The sequence below is a fragment of the Phycodurus eques genome, chromosome 16, assembly GCF_024500275.1.
Source record: "Phycodurus eques isolate BA_2022a chromosome 16, UOR_Pequ_1.1, whole genome shotgun sequence".
Taxonomy (NCBI): domain Eukaryota; kingdom Metazoa; phylum Chordata; class Actinopteri; order Syngnathiformes; family Syngnathidae; genus Phycodurus; species Phycodurus eques.
In genome coordinates this window covers 5,050,925-5,069,657 of record NC_084540.1, presented here as the reverse complement: position 1 = coordinate 5,069,657, position 18,733 = coordinate 5,050,925, and the positions used below count along the sequence as shown (strand labels likewise).

The following is an 18,733-nucleotide window of genomic DNA, read 5'->3' as shown; positions in this document are numbered from 1 at the left end:
TGCAGTGTATTTCGCCGTTAACATCGCAATTATTTTGTTGCAAACTAAAATTACTATATTTTTGCTTGGAGGAGAAATATTTTTACTCCCAATGAAATATTTACAATACTCACCATTTTGAGTGACAGCTTTCTTCATCAAGTTCTATCTTGTCATGTAACAGGTTAAAAAAAAAAAAAAGGATCTCTATATTCCTGAAGGTTGCTTATCCAACTTGTATGTGTCATTACAATAAGGATTTGCATAATATAAGCCTTGTTGCAGATGTGGCATATTTGTGAAATGAAATGATGTCTGCACTGTTTCCAGGCTGCTTTGTTTAAACAATTATCCGAGTTTGATTTGATGAAGCCTTATATTTTTGTGATGGTTTTCAATTTGTTACCGTGCCTCATGTGTCATATTTTGCGTCTCCCTCTTTTCGTGTGTGTGTGTGATTCATATTTGACTGCACTGAATCAGCTCTCCTGGATATTCCCCATCTGAGCTGAAATGCAACAAAAAGCATTATACAGTAACATGATACCTTCCAGTGGACAGTTTTATTTTTTTTTTACAGATCAAGATCGTGTTTTCATATAATCAAGTGAAAAAATGTTTCATAACCTGTCCTCTCCAAAAACAAAATTCAGTGCAAAAAACAAAGTTGATAAAAAAAAAAAAAAAAAAAGTTCATCAAGCCATCAAATATTTTGGGACTGATGTGTAAACTGTCCTTGCATCATAATCTTCCGCTAATGTACCCCTCCAACAGTGCTGATGCTGATTCCATTATTATCCCTTGCATGTTCTAAGAGATGGTTGTTTCTTCAGGCTGTAAATAAATATACTGTATGTGTATTTTATTTTGCTTCTTTTTCTCTTATCCCTCTGCTTTGCAATATTGTAATTATAAATACATACTCTGTAAAAACAGCATATTCATTAAAAAAAGGTTTCCATTTGTAATGGACAACAGAATTTGTTGCACTAGTTTGAAAGTTCTACCACCATTCAAAGCAACAACGTAATAATAAAATTGTATCCTAGAAGAGAAACATATACACATTGAATAACTTATTACACATATCTTTAACATTTTCAAGACTAGTTCAACATAATAAGAAAACAACAAAAACTTTGGTGGACAGTAATGCATGATTTCAAGGATTTGCCTTTTTGCTAACCTCCATTAAGCAACACAAAAAACAAAATAATGAAAATTTTGGTAGTGTTTGTAGAAATCACAACAGGGTGAACCTAAAACTGAAACTATCCTCTTTAAAAAGCCACACACTCAATGGAGGTAGTATTAAGTATTTTGCTCTTGATGAAGGTGTTATGCCCAAATGATGCAGTTCCAAAGAGTTTGTGTGCATCATAAGGAGAAAATTCCCTCAACCTTTGATCTCACCCCAAAAACTTTCCCAACAGTTTGTTTAATTTTAAACTTGCGAGTCTGTGTGCTAAGTTGTCAGCAGGAGCATATGTAATAAATCCTCAACCATCTACAGTCTCATTCAAACTTGATCGGATTCTTGCTTTGACAGAGCAACAATCCAATGTATGAGTAAATACGCGTTCACAGCAATAACCTTGATCATAACAATGTCTTCAAGACACTCCATGGCACAGCTGACGGTAAAAAAATAAATACAAAATGATCTTCAGTCGTATTCCACAGGATCCTTCATATCGACCACATTCTCCTGAGAATGAAACGGAATATAAATTGTAAGTAAACCACAAAACCACAGACGTTATACTAACATGATTACGTAAAAACTACTCAACCGATTTCCATTGAGGATGGCACATAGTGTATGTGTACACCGTACACATAGACAAAATTGTAGCTACCCCAGTTAAAGAAAGGAAAAGCCACAATGGTCACTGACTTGAAACTGTAAAAAAGTAATCATAAATAAAAATGTACTGCAAATTAAAAAAAATGGACTAATGAAAGACCTAACTGATAGTACCTTTAACTTTATAATTTATTGTACCATCTTTTGGGGCAATCAAATGATTTCTGTATGTCAATGAGACGGCGGACCTGTCACTAGGTATTTTGGCACACTAATTGTGACTTTTCCAGACTGCGTGTTTCAGCTCCTTCAGATGTTCCATAGGGCTGAGTTCAGGGCTCTTCAAAATAGTTCAATGTTTTTTTTTTTGGGTGATTTGCAGGAAGCCTCGGTCGGTCACTATCCGTCGCAAACAGTGGAGGATTATATACTCACTGGCTTGTTAATGGAATATATCATACTATGATTGACATAACAAGGACTTACCCATCCTCCTTGACTCTTTAACCAGGGGGAAAATGTCTCCATGTAGCACTCTGCATACCCTTGCATGCGATGGACACCAGTAGCTGTCACTATCCGCCTTGACACCTCCATGGAGACGGCCATGCGGCGTAAAGTTGGGCTCGCCGTCGGCAGGTGGAGAGGGACGTCTGATACCTGAGTTCTACTGACTGTGTCGAGAAGCCTGGCAAAGGACGGATACGACAGGCGAGACAAACTCGAGCGCAGAAATGGGTCCAACTGGATCTGTACAAGATCGGAGGGAAAATTGATTGATCCTGAGAAAATTCCAGTAGATCAGAATGATGAGCAGAGATGGAGACTCAAGTCACATGACTGAGAAACACATCAGCAAGAATCAATTGTGTCCCGATATCGACCGAATTTTGAATTATGTGGTGCTGAATTACAGAAAATGCAGCTTTCCCAAAATCCACATTACATTATTATAATACAATTTCTACCTACCTTATTGTTGATAGAATCTGCCTCGGCAGACAGCACTTGAACAAGCTGTTGCACCACTAACTCTTTGTCATCCACAACTTGAGGAAAAAGGGAAGGAATTTAGGTTCAATGAGAGTCATGTACAGAGCAAGTCCAAAATTATCCATACCCTGGCTAAAGTTTGAAATTATGTGTACTTTGACTTGATGAATACAGGTACCTTATGTCTGGAGACAAAGGACACAAGTGGCAAAAGATATCGCCAACAATAAATTCATTGTTAAGGCCCACTTAAACACTTTTGCAATGCATCATTTCTTAAGTTAAACATCTGGTCAGAGACCAGACTTTTGATCATGTTTGCAGAGAGAATAATTAGACTGGCAACCAGTTCAGGGTGTGCCCCGCCTCCTGCCCGAAGATGGCTGGGATGGGCTCCAGCACTCCCGCGACCCTAGTGAGGAGAAGCGGAACGGAAGATGAATGAATGAACTTGTGTACTGTATACTGTTTCCATCCATTTTCTGTACGGCTTATCCTCACAAGGGTTGCGGGAGTGCTGGAGCCCATCCCAGCCATCTTCGGGCAGGAGGCGGGGTACACCCTGAACTGGTTGCCAGTCTAATTATTCTCCGGCATTTTAGACAAAAGTTAAAACACCAATGACCTCTAGGGGGCATTCAAGGATTGGCCACTGATATAAATTTAGGTCAAATCAACATTACATGACAGAAATAATGGGTGCTAACTTACTGTAATTAAATTACTTTATTGCAATTAAATTACTTTAATAAATACTGTTATTGACATGCTTACTCTAACGGTCTCACTTTCGCAGCTATATGGACAGGTCGTTTGACTTTTTGGTTTTTTTGTGTTCCCCCCCACACACGCTGCTGTGCTTGAACGCGGCATGCGCCTCGTGTACATCAAATTAGTTGTGCTGAAGCATTTAGATGACGTTCCCCACGACGTACGTCAGTTGTGCACAGACTGCAAATAACTTACGTCTTGTTTGTCTGAGACACCGCAAAATAGTCCCACACCGACGACGTGTTTTTTCACCGACAAGATTGAAAAAACTTGATTTACTATTTACTTTTTAAGTTTTTCCACACCGTTTTAGGCTCCTAATTTAGCAGCGTTGCATGAACTGATGACGACTACTCGGATGAGAGGTGAAAAGTCTTCTAAGACAACCAGAACAGTCCAATTGCAATCAATTCAATGCCCTGAGAATGAAATGACCTGGATGAATGAGAATATTCACAGGCATCAATATGATCACTTCCACAACATTCAACAATAGGCAGTTGCGTTCTGACTCCGGACTACCACTGACCTGAATTAAAAACGATGACTTGTTGTGTTTGAGGGCTGCGTGGCCAGATATTCTCCAAAAGGTTAAGGTATTTTTGATGTCCTTCAGAAGAACGAAATATTATCCATCGGAATCAGTGGGTGAGGAGGTTACATCAAGTGGATCTCGTAAAGAGAAGATCGCAAGACTGCCTGGAGGTGGATTAGCCACTTCTAAAGGGAGAGGCAGAGAACCGAGCCTCCATTAATGGGTTTCTGGACAACATTTTCTCACAGGTATGAATTGGGTTGTCTTTGTGTAATTTAGCACGCTAACCATTTCACCGTCAAAAGAGCACATCAATGCAATTAATCCGAGCAACAAAATAGTGTATTAATTAGCCAATCTCTCAATGATCATGTTAAACGTCTGAATTTCCACCAAGTCTATTTTCGAATCACCGTACTTATTGAAATGTAAATTGCGGCCACCGTTACGTCTCCCTGGCAATTTCATCTCACGTACACCTTATTTTCTATTGACACGTCACACATTCAAACTACGGCGGTAAAGAACAAGGCTAAAAATCATCATTCACGCCATTTAGCCTGTTTTCTCAATTGCTCTGCCTTGGTCAAATGACATGTAAGGAGATCGCCTGAGCCTTTGCCACCCGAACGTCATGGTGAAAAGGTCTAAGACTTCCCTAACACAGGCCTGGGTAACCAGTTAACAATAATGAACCTAATAAGTTGGCCAGACCAAATGCAGTACTTTACATACTCGTGTGTTATAATGTGGACCAAGCCTGAGGAACAGGTTTTAACTCGATGACTTGCATACTCGATGACTTGAGTAGTCGATTGGAATCAGCTGGTTATTTCCTTGTAGGGTTCATATGCATGGGTGTGTACAAGTGTCTTACCTGAGGGAGCTTGTGGGAGTGTGGGACTCGGCCTCTTTGTACTGGTAGACCTATGGGCAATCTTTTCCAGCTTCTGCGCAACTTCTTGATAGAATGCCGGAGGGTGATCTATATGCCCGGGAAACGACACAAGTATGCTACATGTCATTTTACAGACAACCTGGCTCAAAGCTTTAGATTTAGTTGAAATTGCCATTGTAGTTAATAGTATTTAAATGGGCTGGTGCACTTTTTTTTGTTACTTCTTAAATTGAACCTATATCTATCTACATTTGCATTAAAAGATCATCGATACCAAAAATTATAAAGGCACTGACATTACAGTGCACCCAACCTTTTCATTATTTTGTTGTGGTTTGCAAAGCTGGTTTGTTAAGTTCTCTTTTGCAATTACAGAGCTTACTTGGGGAAACAATGATTGGTATGAGCTCAGCTGTTTTGTCGAATAGCAATGTGGAAGGCCTCTGAGGTTGAGAGCCAGGTCCCTCTTTCTCCTTTTCCTTCTCCTTCAGTATTTCCTTCTCTTTCTGTTTTTCTTTGTCCTTCTCTACCTTTATCTTGAAAAACTTGGAAAGCCTTTTTTTTATCTTCTTTTTGTTCAGTCTCTTGGTCTGTTTCTTTTCACCGTCATCCTCTTCGGATGTAGAGGAGGGGGACAAAATATCTTCCTGCGGGAAAATATTTTTGTGGTCAACATTTAGGTTGTAAGAATGCTGATCCATGCATTTCATGAGAATAGCACATTTATCATTGCATAATCAAAATATCATACTTTTTTCATGACATTATCCATGCTCCCAAATTATATTAAATGTAATGCTCCTTTAATTATCGTCTCCGGCTCAAAATGTCACACAAAAGTAAAAGGAAGACAAACAATTTTGACTACGAAGTGAAACAAATAATTAACAAATAACAAATAACTATTCCCTCGTACAGAAGCTTAGGGTTTTCTGACTGTATAAATAATTTTCTCGACAGCTCCATCTAATTTGTTGTCAAAGTCCACATGGAAATAATGAGCTGATCAATCAAATCAGGGTTAAGTGGTTTTGGCCTACGTGGTGTGATATATCTAAGTGTATTTTCTTATCTCCGGTTAACTATGACAAACGACGACAAAAACCTCAACAAAATGATCTGCCCCTAAAAAATAATTCATCATATCCTTGGACATGACTGACTATTGACTGACCATGGATCAAAAGCTGTGTGAAATACACACCCTTCCTAATTATTAGGCATATTATCATTCACATTCCCACCAATGGGCAAATTAGTCTTCAAAGAACCCAACTGTCATGATCTGTGCGCTGGAGTTTCTTTTCTGGAGCTTGAATAGCGCTTTGTGCATCGCATTCCCCTCTCTCTCTTTCACTCTCTCTCTCTCTCTCTCTCTCTCCCCCCAGACAAGATAGGCTCTCCGCGAAATCATGGACTCATTAAGCTCCCTCACACAACAAGTATCTTTCCTGTCCAGCAACCCTCTCGTGAGTATTTCTTCTGAGTCCGCAGCCTCCGATCAAGCCCGCCTCCCGTACAAAGGACTTCCCGTTCCTCCTCCCAAACCCTACTCTGGGGACCTAGGTTCCTGTGGTCAATACTTGTTAAACTGCTCACTAGTATTTGATCTTCAACGGCTAAGTTACCCCACTGATAAATCCAAAACTGCTCTCATAATTAACCGCAGAAGGGCTGCTAAATGGGCTACCGCACTGTGGCACAATTCGTCACTAGTACTAGCATCATTTGAATCATTTCTGGCAGAACTTAAAGTCTTTGACCACCCCGTTAAGGGCAGGAAGCCAATCGGCGCCTCCTAGCCCTCACTCAGGTCTCTAGCTCCGTGGCTTCCTATTGTATTGAGTTTAGGATTCTAGCGGGTGAATGCGGGTGGGATCACGCAGCGTTAATGGGGATTTTTTTGAAAGGACTGCAGCACAAGGACGATCTTCCAGCCAGGTAGGATCCCACCTCACTTGAAGAATTATTCTCCTTAGTGATCCAGGTGGACAATCGTCACCGAGAAACAGCTAGAGCAAAAGGGATTACGGCACTCAGAATAGCACCTTCCACGGGCACTGCGTCTCCAGTCATTCCACCACCAGATATTTACCAAGTTGGACCTGCGCAACACTTACCTTCTCATCCGCATTAAAGAGGGGGACGAATGGAAAACTGCCTTCAATACCCCCCTTGGACACTTTGAATATCTTGTCATGCCCTTCTGGTTAACCAACGCCCCCGCAGTATTTCAAACCTTCATGAACGACGTCCTCTGTGATATGCTGACCCGGTTCGTCTTTGTCTATCTAGACGATATCCTTATCTTCTCTCGCTCTCCCGAAGAACACCATCAACATATACACTTCAGCGTCTCCTTGAGAACCGCCTTTTTGTGAAACCTGAGAAATGTGAATTCCACCTCTCCTCTGTACACTTCCTGGGATACATCATAAGCAAAGGACAATTACAACCGGACCCAGCAAAAAAATCAAGCAGTTATTGACTGGCCCATTCCCCCCACCCGTAAAGAGCTAAGTGCAAAGTGACCGTTCCTCTCACCAGTCTCACTTCCAACAGCTCCCCATTCCAGTGGACCCCTGCCGCATCCCAAGGAACGCCTGAAGGAACTATTCACCAGTGCCCCCATCCTACGACACCCTGACCCATCCCTCCAGTTTGTTGTGGAGGTTGATGCCTCTGACACTGGTGCTCTCTGCCAGAAGGACCCCAAATCGCTAAAATTACATCCCTGTGCCTTCTTTTCCCGTCGCCTTTCTCCGTCTGAACGGTAGAACCGGAACCCATACTTCCTTCCTCCTGCTGCTTTGTTGGGGCTGCCACGTGGGAGATAGAACAAGTGGTGAAAACGGCTCAAAGAAATCAACCGGATCCCAAGACCAGACCGGCTCTTCGTGCCCAAATCTGTATGCGCCGAAGTACTTCAGTGGGCCCACAACTCCAAACTTACTGTCATCCTGGAATCACCCGTACCATCCAATTTATCCAACAACACTTCTGGTGGCCCAGCCTGGTAAAAGACACCCGAGAGTTCACCCTAGCCTGCTCCGTCTGTGCCAGAGGTAAAGCTTCTGCTGCGCCCCTTACCCATCCCGAGCCGCCCTTGGTCCCATATTGCCTTGGACATTGTTACCTGCCTACCCCACTCTGAAGGTAACACCATCATTCTTACTATCATTGATCGTTTCTCCAAGTATGTCCATTACGTACACCTTCCCAAATTACTCTCTGCTTTCGAAATCACGAACCTGCTAGTCCTCCACGTATTCAGACTCCATGGCATCCCTATTGACATCGTATCGGACAGAGGTCCTCAGTTCTCCTCCCAGGTGTGGAAGTAGTTCTGTAAAGTGGTGGGCGCAGCAGCCAGTCTGTCTTCAGGATACCACCCATAATCCAACGGCCAATCAAAATCTGGAGGCCGCTCTTCGCTGTGTGGCTGCACGCAATCCCGCCTCCTGGAGCCCCTTTCTCCCATGGGTGGAATACTACTTCAACTCCCTCACCAGCTCCGCCACAGGTATCTCCCCCTTCATGGCATGCGATGGTTTCCAACCTCCTCTTTTTAAGGAATAGGAGCACACGGTGGCAGTTCCCGCAGTGAGGGAGCAAGAGTCCAACAAGTTTGGAAGGACGTCTGGGCTGCCCTAGCTCGTTTGCCGAAAGAAATAAGTGGCTGGCGGATCTTCATCGCTCTCCCACGCCAGTATATAAGGTGCGTCAGATGGTTTGGCTTTCCTCCAGTGACCACCCTCTACAAACCGAATCCCGTTAGCTCACTCCATCCATCCGCACTTGTACTTATCCTCTCGTGTTCTTCTCTGCTTCCGTGTCTCCCGCTTCACTGCCCGCTTCAACCACGCCGTCAAGCCCTTCCACCTGCTCACGGTTCCGCCTCCTACCAGTTCCTTGCTCCTTAGGACCACCCTCACACATTGGAAATACTAACTTGGATCTACTTCTTAATAAAACATTCTTCCCCAACTCCCTCTACTCAGTCTGCTTTTGGGTCCATTCCAATACTATACGATTACATATCGTGACACCAACATGCTTTTTTGGGGAGGAAGATAACCCACCAAGCTACAGCTGTTTTTCTTTATTTTCTTAAATAGTCAATGCTATTTACAGTGAAAAACATTTCTGATCATCAACAATTATATTAGCATCTATAATACAGAGGTTCCTCAGTTTATGACGGTATGACATACAACGTTTCGAGGTTATGAACGACACACAAACTATTTAGCGCAGCAGCATAAGAATGTCATCACACAGCACAAGAAGACATGCTCAGTTATCACTTTACTTACTGTTGTTCATTTGTCTGTTTTAAATATTTATAAAGTGTTTATCACACAAATATTTAATTTCAGTTTGATTCAACTACTGCGCAAGCGTAGCGTAACGTTCCGATTTAAATACAAATGCAGGTTACGTCACCAGTGAAGGAACGGAACTCCTTTTATAACCAAGGATCCCATGTAATGGGGAATTTCAGTGAACAAGCCCACCATGATTTGCAAAATTACTAAAAATACAGTTTTGCTCATAATTACCAGTATCATACCAGTTTAAAAAATAAGTTGTAAAGAAGTATGAAAAACTTCTGTCATATTTCTTGCATTACATAAAGATCATTTTTAAAAAAAATACAAACTCTATTTCGATTAAAAACAATGCTGTTTGATATCATCCGAACAACGCTCTCATCTATTGACATGATGGTTTGAACCCGAACTTAGTTAAATTTTGTTCAAACCATGTCATCAACCCATAGTTCTGCTAGTTATTGCAGCATACACGGGGAGTCCGGCAGCTAATCTCTTTTCCGGGTTTGGTCACGTGACGACGGGTGAGCCAGTACGGGTCCAAGTACAGATGGTACACTTGCCTCAGGAAAGGCATCAAGCATAAAAAGTGAACCATACAAATGGAAAAACAACTTAATGTGGCAACCCGAGATGGGAGAAGCCGAAAGAATTGGAATTTTGGATTTTTTTTTACTTGAGTTCGTTGTCACATTTCTGTGGGGCCAATTATGTATTACTCGTGCACTCACTGTAGTTGTCTCGCCATGCTGCACTATTTGCATATACTGGCCACTCATGCCAGAGTAGCATCTGCTCCATTTGCACACTGATTGAGGAGTATCTGTAACATTTGCACAACAAACATTGTCCCAGATGATCGCACTACTCGTCACTTTAAACCGCATACACTCCTTGAAGTCTCGGCGCCCTTTGCACAATGGTCATTGCACCGGACTATTGCAATATTAGTCATTCAAACTGCTCTAAGTGCTAGAGGACTCTGCATCTTTTTGCACAATTGTTTTTGTCAATGTCTTTATGTCTCCAAAGTGTTCTGTAAATTGACTGTCTGTTGTACTAGAGCGGCTCCAACTACCGGAGACAAATTCCTTGTGTGTTTTGGACATACTTGGCAAATAAAGATGATTCTGATTCTGATAAGATTTTTTTTTTTCTGCATTCTGTTTGCGTGTCATCTGATGTTTGGAGGCTTTGCATTACTTGCTTACCTCTGATAGCTCTCTGAGGTTTGGTGGTCTGGGCTTGCTGTCCTTTTCTAAAGAACCTTTCCCATCTTTCACAGAAGAGCGCGCAGTATTTCGCCGTGGCAGGTGCTTTAGGAAGTCCTTAAATCCCATCTTCTTCTCGTCTGCTGAGCTTTCATCTTCGGCCTGAGAATCCCACCCATCTTTTACTTTCGTTTCTGCCGTAGCACTGTGAATGAGGAACAGTGTAAACAGTATTGACAGCATGACTGGGATGGCACACACATCCCATAAAACCTTTCCATAATTTCTATACATGGTGCAAAACCTGATGCCCATATATATTTTGTCACTCAAGGATAGAACTCCCCCCAAGGGCAAAACTGTTAGCAAAAGTGGAAAAAAATGTGGAATGTACGATTTGTGTTTGTTTATGCATCTGTTCATTATTAGCAGGCTACGATAATATTTTTGACTAGATAAACTAACATTATGATTCATGGGGGGCAGTCCTGTGGAAATATGATGTATTGTAAAAAAAAATAAAACTAACTGTGTCTGTTCAAATATTTACAGAACCTATTAAGACTTTCAACAGATTGTTGAAAATAAATGATCCCTGAAAGTTTGAGGAGTATTTTTAGAAAATACCAACTCACAGAGTGGTGACAAAAAGTGTCTACCAGGCGATATAATCTGTGAAATGATCTGCCCATATCTTTTTATCATTTTAATTTTTGTTATCGCAGCCATTTTGCACCCGGTATTGTCAAAGATATAGATTTTTTTCTCTTGAAATTGTCATGTGTGTGTGTGTGTGTGTGTGTGCGTGTGTGCCAGGTTTTGTCTTCCTCTCTCGTTTCTCACACACCTGCTCCTGTGAGCATCTTCACCACCTGTGCCTCGTTCACCCTAATTACCTATTGTATTTAACCTTGTGTCTCATTCCCTCTCGTTGCCAGTTCGTTGTACCTTGTCGTCACGTTCCAGCATTCCTTGTCACAGACTCACAGTAAGACTTTGACCCTGTTCCGATTATCGACCTTGCCTCTTTGCCTCATGTTCTTGGATACTGTTGCCCTTCTTGGATTGCCTGCCCGTGCACCGACCTATGCCCGTCTATTAAACCTCTCTTTTTGGAAACTGTCCATTTGTTTTGGAGTCTTGCATTTTTGGGTCCTAGCCTCTGTTCCGTTCATGACAGAAATACAACCATAATTTGTAAAAAATTTAAATTCAATGGAAATCTGGCAAAATTTAGATTTTATTCAAAACAAATAGCAATCTTTCAGCAATATAGGAGAATAATCACATACTGTACAACCGGAACATTGGATAGTTTATTAACGGACTTGAGTTTTATTTTTATTTTTTTTTTATGATTATTATTTGTTTTTTTCTTCTCTCCTTTCTGTCATCTGGAAATTTAACCTTCATATTTATGGCTTCGTTATGAGAAAATCACTGCGTGAACCTCTCTTCCCTGTGTATAAGGCAATGTACAGTATGTTATATTAATGTGCTTGAATGCAGACAATAGGTACATATTCTGTGTCCTCCTTGCATGCTAATTTTCCTCTATCCACTTTTGCTGCTGAAACTACTACTGTCATAAAGGTTATCTTATGTCACATTTTTATTAAATGAAAACATAATACACTGTACTGTATACAAAACATAATAAAATATAGTAAAAAAAAAGAATGGGAAGAAAAGACCTGACGTATAAAGCATAACTACTGTACGTTGGGACAAACCAGTTACAACAAAAGCTGCATGCCTGAACTGTGTTCCTTTAAAGGGGGCATGACCCAGTGAGTGATATTAGGCACATGGCCAATTAGTTTCGGTGAGTAGCAAGATCACAAGTCACCACCATCTTTGTGGAATTCGCTAAAAACAAAACAAAAATAAAACAGGGAATTAGCACTTCAGATGAGTCTAAATTCCTCAATAACAAACAAAATCTCAAGTACATGACCTATTCTTCCAATAATGCTCTTCTTACGAATAATGTTCCATTTGTGTAATTTAAGTTGAGTTTATAAGACAAGTGACGCTGTTTGAAACGTCACAGTAATTTAGACACGTCAACTCGGAGAACCCCTCTGAATTTTGGACCGTCCGAGCTTATTGGTGGTGGGTATTTTTGACGGAAACTTGTCAGCCAATTGGAGAAGGGGTTCCCTGAGTAGAAGACGAAACAAAAGGGTTGAGGAAATATGATGAAAATGAATGAAGTAATATTGTTTTATGATAGTAAGGCGTTTTTTGACCAGATTTTCTATCGGCAATATCACCCATAAATGTTCCCTAAAAAAGATTGTCTGGAACCCATCATCTGATTTTCAAAATTTCTCGTGGGTTGTACTCTGATTGATGTAGCCATTACAGCCATAAATCTACAAATCAATCAAATGACAGATTGCAACTTGAAAAACTCTTGTAAATCAAGGTACCACTGCACTTGTATACTGTATTACCGTCCATTCTGTGGCCATTTTTTATTTTGTCACTTATGATGACACAAATGAAAAACACAAACTTTGTACAATCAGTAGCCCTGAGTGACAAGCACATTACCTGTACTTGTTGTGATCCCTGTAGGCACCCCCGACTCTGCCCATCCGCTCGACAAACGGGACAGACAGAGTTTGATGGAGGAAGGCTTGGAGGACAAGACGGCTCTCAGATTTAATCTCAAGCAGAGAGATGGAGGACACGGAGGAAGAGCGAGGCATAGACATCACCAATCTGAATTAACACAGAAAGGGAGATTATAAAATGTACTGTACATTCTTTCTGTGATACTTGAACGAGAAGCACAAGACAAGGTAAAGACAAGATTAAAATAAAACTATAAAAATAATGGTTTGGTAGTATTTTGAATCAAGACAAAAACACATACTGGAACCTGATATTGTATTGTACTGAGTTTGACCAGATTTTTTTAGGGAAAAGTGGAAAATATAACTGAATTTGCATAGAACTTCCGATTTACAATAAATTGCTTCAAAATCTAAACAAAATGGAGGTAGCCCATGTCCTGGAACAGATCACGTACAACCTTTGATGCCTATCAAACTCTGATAAGTGAAACCCAGGGATGGGCCAGCGTGAAACTGAGTCCTGCACTCTCTGATCATCTAACATCTTTGCACTAGAATTTTAGCTAGAGTTTTTCGAATAGTGCTGAAAATATTTGTTTGTCCAGAACAAAATGCTGGAATACAGTAAAGTTGCGTTCTGAGAGCTTTATTCCCTCGTGGCGTTCAAAAGCCAGAGTTAATCTTACTTAGAACTGAAACTCTCAGGCAATACACCATTCTTCAAGGGGAACTGAAAACTCTACGACAATACACCATCCTTTCCACTCAAAGCGGGCATGCGGTTGCCACTGTAGGCGTTGGAGATGCCAGGCTTCCCGGCTTCCATCTTCACCGAGCAGACCGCGACATGGAATCATCGGGGAAAAAAACACAAGGCGGCGGAATATGCTATATCTATATCAACGAAAAATGGTGTACGAACGTCACGGAGCTCAGCACACACTGCAGCCCGCATTTGGAGTTTCTGTTTTTGAACTGTAAGCTATTCTACTCGCCTCGTGAGTTTGCATCATTCATTCTCGCTGGCGTCTATATTCCGCCTCAAGCTAACACGAACGGCGCACTGCTAATGCTCGCCGAACAAGTTCACGAAATTGAAAAAAAAAAAACACCCGGACTCACCCCTCATTATTCTCGGGGACTTTAACAAAGCTAAACTCAACCACGAACTCCCTAAATACAAGTAGCACATTGACTGTCCTACCAGGGAAAATAACATTTTGGACCACTGCTATACTACGCTAAAAAACGCATACCGTGCCAAACTTCATGCGCCACTGGGCTCGTCTGATCACTGCTTAATTCACTTTATACCGACATACAGGCAAGAACTTAAATGCACGAAGCCTACAGTGAAAACAGTGAAAAAGTGGACCAATGAAGCAAAGACGGAACTTCAAAGCTGTTTAGACTGCACAGGACTGGAGTGTCTTTTAAAATTCAGCTGGCAGCCTGGATGAATATACGGACACTGTCACATCCTATATCAGTTTCTGTGAAGATGTGTGTGTACCGACAAAGTCATTTCGCACATTCAACAACAACAAGCCGTGGTTCACTGCTAAACTTAAGCAGCTTTGCCAAGCTAAGAGGACGCATGTCAAAGCGGGGACATGGCCCTATATAATCGAGCTAGAAACCTGCTGACTAAAGAAATTAACATTACAAAGAGGAACTATGCAGCAAACTTGAAAAAACAGTTTAGCGCTAACGACTTAAATCAGTCTGGCATGCATTCCAATCGCTGACAAATTACAAGCGACGATCTCCCCCAAGCTGTGCAGTTTGCCTACCGAGCAAACAGGTCTGCGGATGATGCAGTCAACATAGGACTGCACTTCATCCGAGAACACCTCGACAGTGCAGGGACCTATGAGAGGATCCTGTTCGTGGACTTCAGCTCAGCGTTCAACACCATCATCCCTGAACTCCTTTCCTCCAAGCTTCTCCAGCTCAGCGTCCCACCTGCCATCTGCCAGTGGATTTACAGCTTCCTGACAGGCAGGACACAGCAGGTGAGGCTGGGGGAGGCCACCTCATCCACACGCAGCATCAGCACAGGGCCGCCCCAAGGTTGTGTCCTCTCTCCGCTGCTCTTCTCTCTCTACACGAACGACTGCACCTCAGCGCACCAGACTGTCAAACTCCTGAAGTTTTCAGATGACACCACTGTCATCGGCCTCATCAAGGACGGTGAAGAGTCTGCATATCGACAGGAAGTGGAGCGGCTGGAGCTGTGGTGCGGGCGACACAACCTGGAGCTGAACACGCTCAAGACGGTAGAGATGATCGTGGACTTCAGGAGGCATCCTTCGCCACAGCTGCCCCTCACGCTGTCCAGCTGCCTTGTGTCAACCGTCGAGACCTTCAAGTTCCTGAGAATTACAATCTCTCGATCAACACCGACTCCGTCCTCAAAAAGGCCCAGCAGAGGATGTACTTCCTGTGGCTTCTGAGAAAGCACGGCCTGCCACGGGAGCTGCTGAGACAGTTCTACACAGCGGTCATCGAATCAGTCCTGTGTTCTTCCATCACAGTCTGGTTTGGTGCTGCTACAAAAAAGGACAAACTCCAACTGCAACGGACAATCAAAACTGCTGAAAGGATTGTCGGTCCCCCCTACCCACCCTTGAGGACTTGCACGCTGCCAGAACTAAGACAATAGCGTGCAAAATCCTCTCGGACCCTCCACATCCCGGTCACCAGCATGTTCTCCCCCATGGCTGTGTGGGTTTTCTGCGGGTCCTCTTGTTTCCTCCCACATCCCAAAAACATGTGTGGTAGGTTAATTGAAGACTCTAAATTGCCCATAGGTGTGAATGTGAGTGCGAATGTTTGTTTGTTTCTATGTGCCCTGCGATTGGCTGGCAACCAGTTCAGAGGTGTACTTTGCTTCTCGCCCGAAGATAGCTCGGATCAGCTCCAGCACGCCCGCAACCCTAGTGAGGATAAGCGGTACAGAAAATGGATGGATTCACCTGTTGCCATTCATACAACAGAATACAGTGGTACCTTGACTTGAGAGTGCTCAACTTACTGCTCAAGTTTTTTTGTGGCTTTGTTACCTTTGGTAATCGTTTATCTTTATAATAGGTCTACTATCGTACAAAAATTACAAATGTTATATGAGCCTAAAGCTTGAAACAAATATGCAAATACGCATCACATACTGAGACGTCTCGCCATCTGAACATTTTCCAATCAACAACGGAATGATTAACACGTACAGTACTTGTAGGCGTCAAGAGACTGTTAGGCTTTCATGAAATCTTTTGTGTCGGGCTGTAGGCTGTAGGCCTCGATGAAAAGTTGTCAATCATGTCAATGGGATATCAGGTCAAGCCCGCTGGATGGATTTGGATCCCATTTGTCGGTAACTGTGGACTGATCAGGTAAAACTGTTATATATTTGCATATATTTGCTTGGCATCAGCTAGCACAAACGTTCATACACTCTCTCTCTCTCTCTCTCTCACTCTCTCTCTCTATATATACAAATATATATACACATACACACACACACAAACAGACGCACACAAAACTATGTGATGATGCATCTGTCTCATCCACTGTTACAGACGTGTTCAGGGTTTCACCAACCCGTTTACAGTTCGCAATTATGTCACACTCCTCTAGGGCAAACTAACTTTGTGTTCAATTAAAAAAGCCCAGGTTTTACACAAGAGTCAGTAAAATTAACGAGTAAATGGCGACGAGATCATCATGATTATACTTTTTATATTATTTATCCCAATTTGATTTGGTGGTAGTCGCTGATGGTGTAGTGGCACACTCGCCTGACTTTGGTGCAGGCAGCGTGGGTTCAGTTCCCACTCAGTGACGGTGTGAATGTGAGTGCGAATGGTTGTCCGTGTCTATATGTGCCCTGCGACTGACTGGCGACCAGTTCAGGGTGTAGCCCGCTTTTCGCCCGAATTCAGCTGGGATAGGCTCCAGCGTCCCGCGACCCTAACCAGGATAAGCGGTGTTGAAAATGGATGGATGAAATGGATGATTTGGTGGTGTGCCATACGATTTTTCAAAAGTAAAATATGTGCTTTGTCATGATGAAAGGTTGGTCAAAATTGGCCAAAATAGACTCGTGGGGGAATTCCCAGGATGCATCAGCCCCCTCCTTCGTTGTTTACATTTGTACCTGTGTTACTAACTTGTCTCACGCAACTCCAGAGTTGTAAACAGCAGCGTTACTGAATTTAGCAGTAGAGTAATAATAGTAGTAAATGACTATAAGCACTCTTAATTATTATTGCTCATCATTCCGTAATACTACGACATTGTTCTAGAATACAGAGTACAATAATTACTGTCCAACCCAAACTTTTGTGTGTCACAGAGTTTCCCAACCTGATTGAGCTTGTCCATGCAGGCGTAAGTATTTTTGCCTTCGGCTTTAAATTGACAAACGCTGTATATTTATCGACTAAATCCCAATCGAATGAAGACGTGAAACGCTTGGCGGTAGTTCACCATTTCGATCATGGAGCGATTGAAAAACACAATGACGTCACCGTGATTTTTTTTCAATTTTTTTTTTTTTTTTTAAAACGTAACACTGTACACATTTCATTGACACGTTCCACCGAAACATAGAACTCAGAACGACCCGAAGTTAAACGAACTCGGCGGTTCCACGAATACACGATTTTAAAATACAACGTTGTGTACGACATCCTTTCATTTAGATTAAAGCACTATATCGCACCACGCGAGAAGGTGTGCTGAGTACAAGCGACCGGGGTGATACTTGGGTGTCAAACTTTAAAGTCCATGCGAATTTGGCTAAATGTCTACGTTACTGTGAAAGGGATGGGCGCAATAAACATGAAGGAAACAGTTTTTGCGTTTGTACCTTCGTGAATCGGTGTCTTCCAGTGGGGTCGGAGATTTGCTTCGGCCTCCACACACGAGCAAGCATTTAAAGTGTTGATCGAATGGGCGGAGCGTCCCAAAAGGTTCACGCTGCATAGTGCTTGCAGTTTCCGCTGTGTGCCGCTAGATGTCCTCCTTGGCTCACTTGACATTTCGTTGGCATGGCACTTATATATATATATATATATATATATATATATATATATATATATATATATATATATACACACACACACACACACACACACACACACAGGTGCCTAAAGTACACTCACACTGTACATACAGTAAGTACAGGAGAACAGATATCGTACTTGTGTAAAAACAATAACAACAACAAAAAAAACTGATCAAATGAGAAGCAGTGATTAAACTATTGAACACGTAAAAGTAGAAAAGAAATGTTCAAAATACCTTTATATCAAAATATCCAATACCTATCAATGGATAGAGGAGCGTTTCACAAATAAAATGAGCCCTGGTTTGTAAGTATCGGATAAGGATTAAGGATTTTACGCCACTTTTTATGTCGAAAAGATTTTCTGCCCACAAAACAACGTCAAGAAAAAAGAAACTTGTGACCGAAACCTTTGGTAGAACCGGATGTTCCTTCCTAGTTGAGACGGGAATGTGAGTTGAAGCAGGCAGCTTGATCCTTCGGAACATTTCACTTTGATGATCAAACTGAGAGCATCATGATTGTTAGAATGACTTCAAACTTGACACAAA

The 18,733-nt window shown here is 42.0% G+C and overlaps 1 protein-coding gene across 3 annotated transcripts; it reads right to left on the bottom strand.

Annotated features, from left to right (window-relative positions):
• Positions 1-523: 523 nt before the first annotated feature.
• Positions 524-18,070, bottom strand: bcl2l12 (BCL2 like 12). Of its 3 annotated transcripts, XM_061699865.1 has the most exons (9): positions 17,985-18,070; positions 16,342-16,498; positions 13,089-13,259; positions 10,530-10,734; positions 5,367-5,631; positions 4,964-5,071; positions 2,760-2,836; positions 2,274-2,537; positions 524-1,688 (listed from the first exon to the last, which is right to left on the bottom strand). In XM_061699865.1, the coding sequence occupies exons 3-9, from the start codon at positions 13,250-13,252 to the stop codon at positions 1,647-1,649; spliced, it is 1,125 nt and encodes a 374-aa protein (XP_061555849.1). In that variant the 5' UTR covers positions 13,253-13,259; positions 16,342-16,498; positions 17,985-18,070; the 3' UTR covers positions 524-1,646. The 3 variants fall into 3 exon arrangements, with proteins under 3 accessions (XP_061555849.1, XP_061555850.1, XP_061555848.1); XM_061699866.1 differs by lacking the exon at positions 16,342-16,498; XM_061699864.1 differs by lacking the exons at positions 16,342-16,498; positions 17,985-18,070 and adding an exon at positions 14,908-15,092.
• Positions 18,071-18,733: the final 663 nt, after the last annotated feature.

Excerpts from the sequence above, each read along its gene's own strand:
- bcl2l12 (XM_061699864.1), bottom strand. The coding sequence starts at position 14,957 with ATGAAGTGCAGTCCTATGTTGACTGCATCATCCGCAGACCTGTTTGCT. Across the intron at positions 13,260-14,907 it reads TCCGCAGACCTGTTTGCTCG|ATTGGTGATGTCTATGCCTC; the intron begins GTAGGCAAACTG and ends GTGTTAATTCAG. Across the intron at positions 5,632-10,529 it reads ACCTCAGAGAGCTATCAGAG|GAAGATATTTTGTCCCCCTC; the intron begins GTAAGCAAGTAA and ends ATTTTCCCGCAG.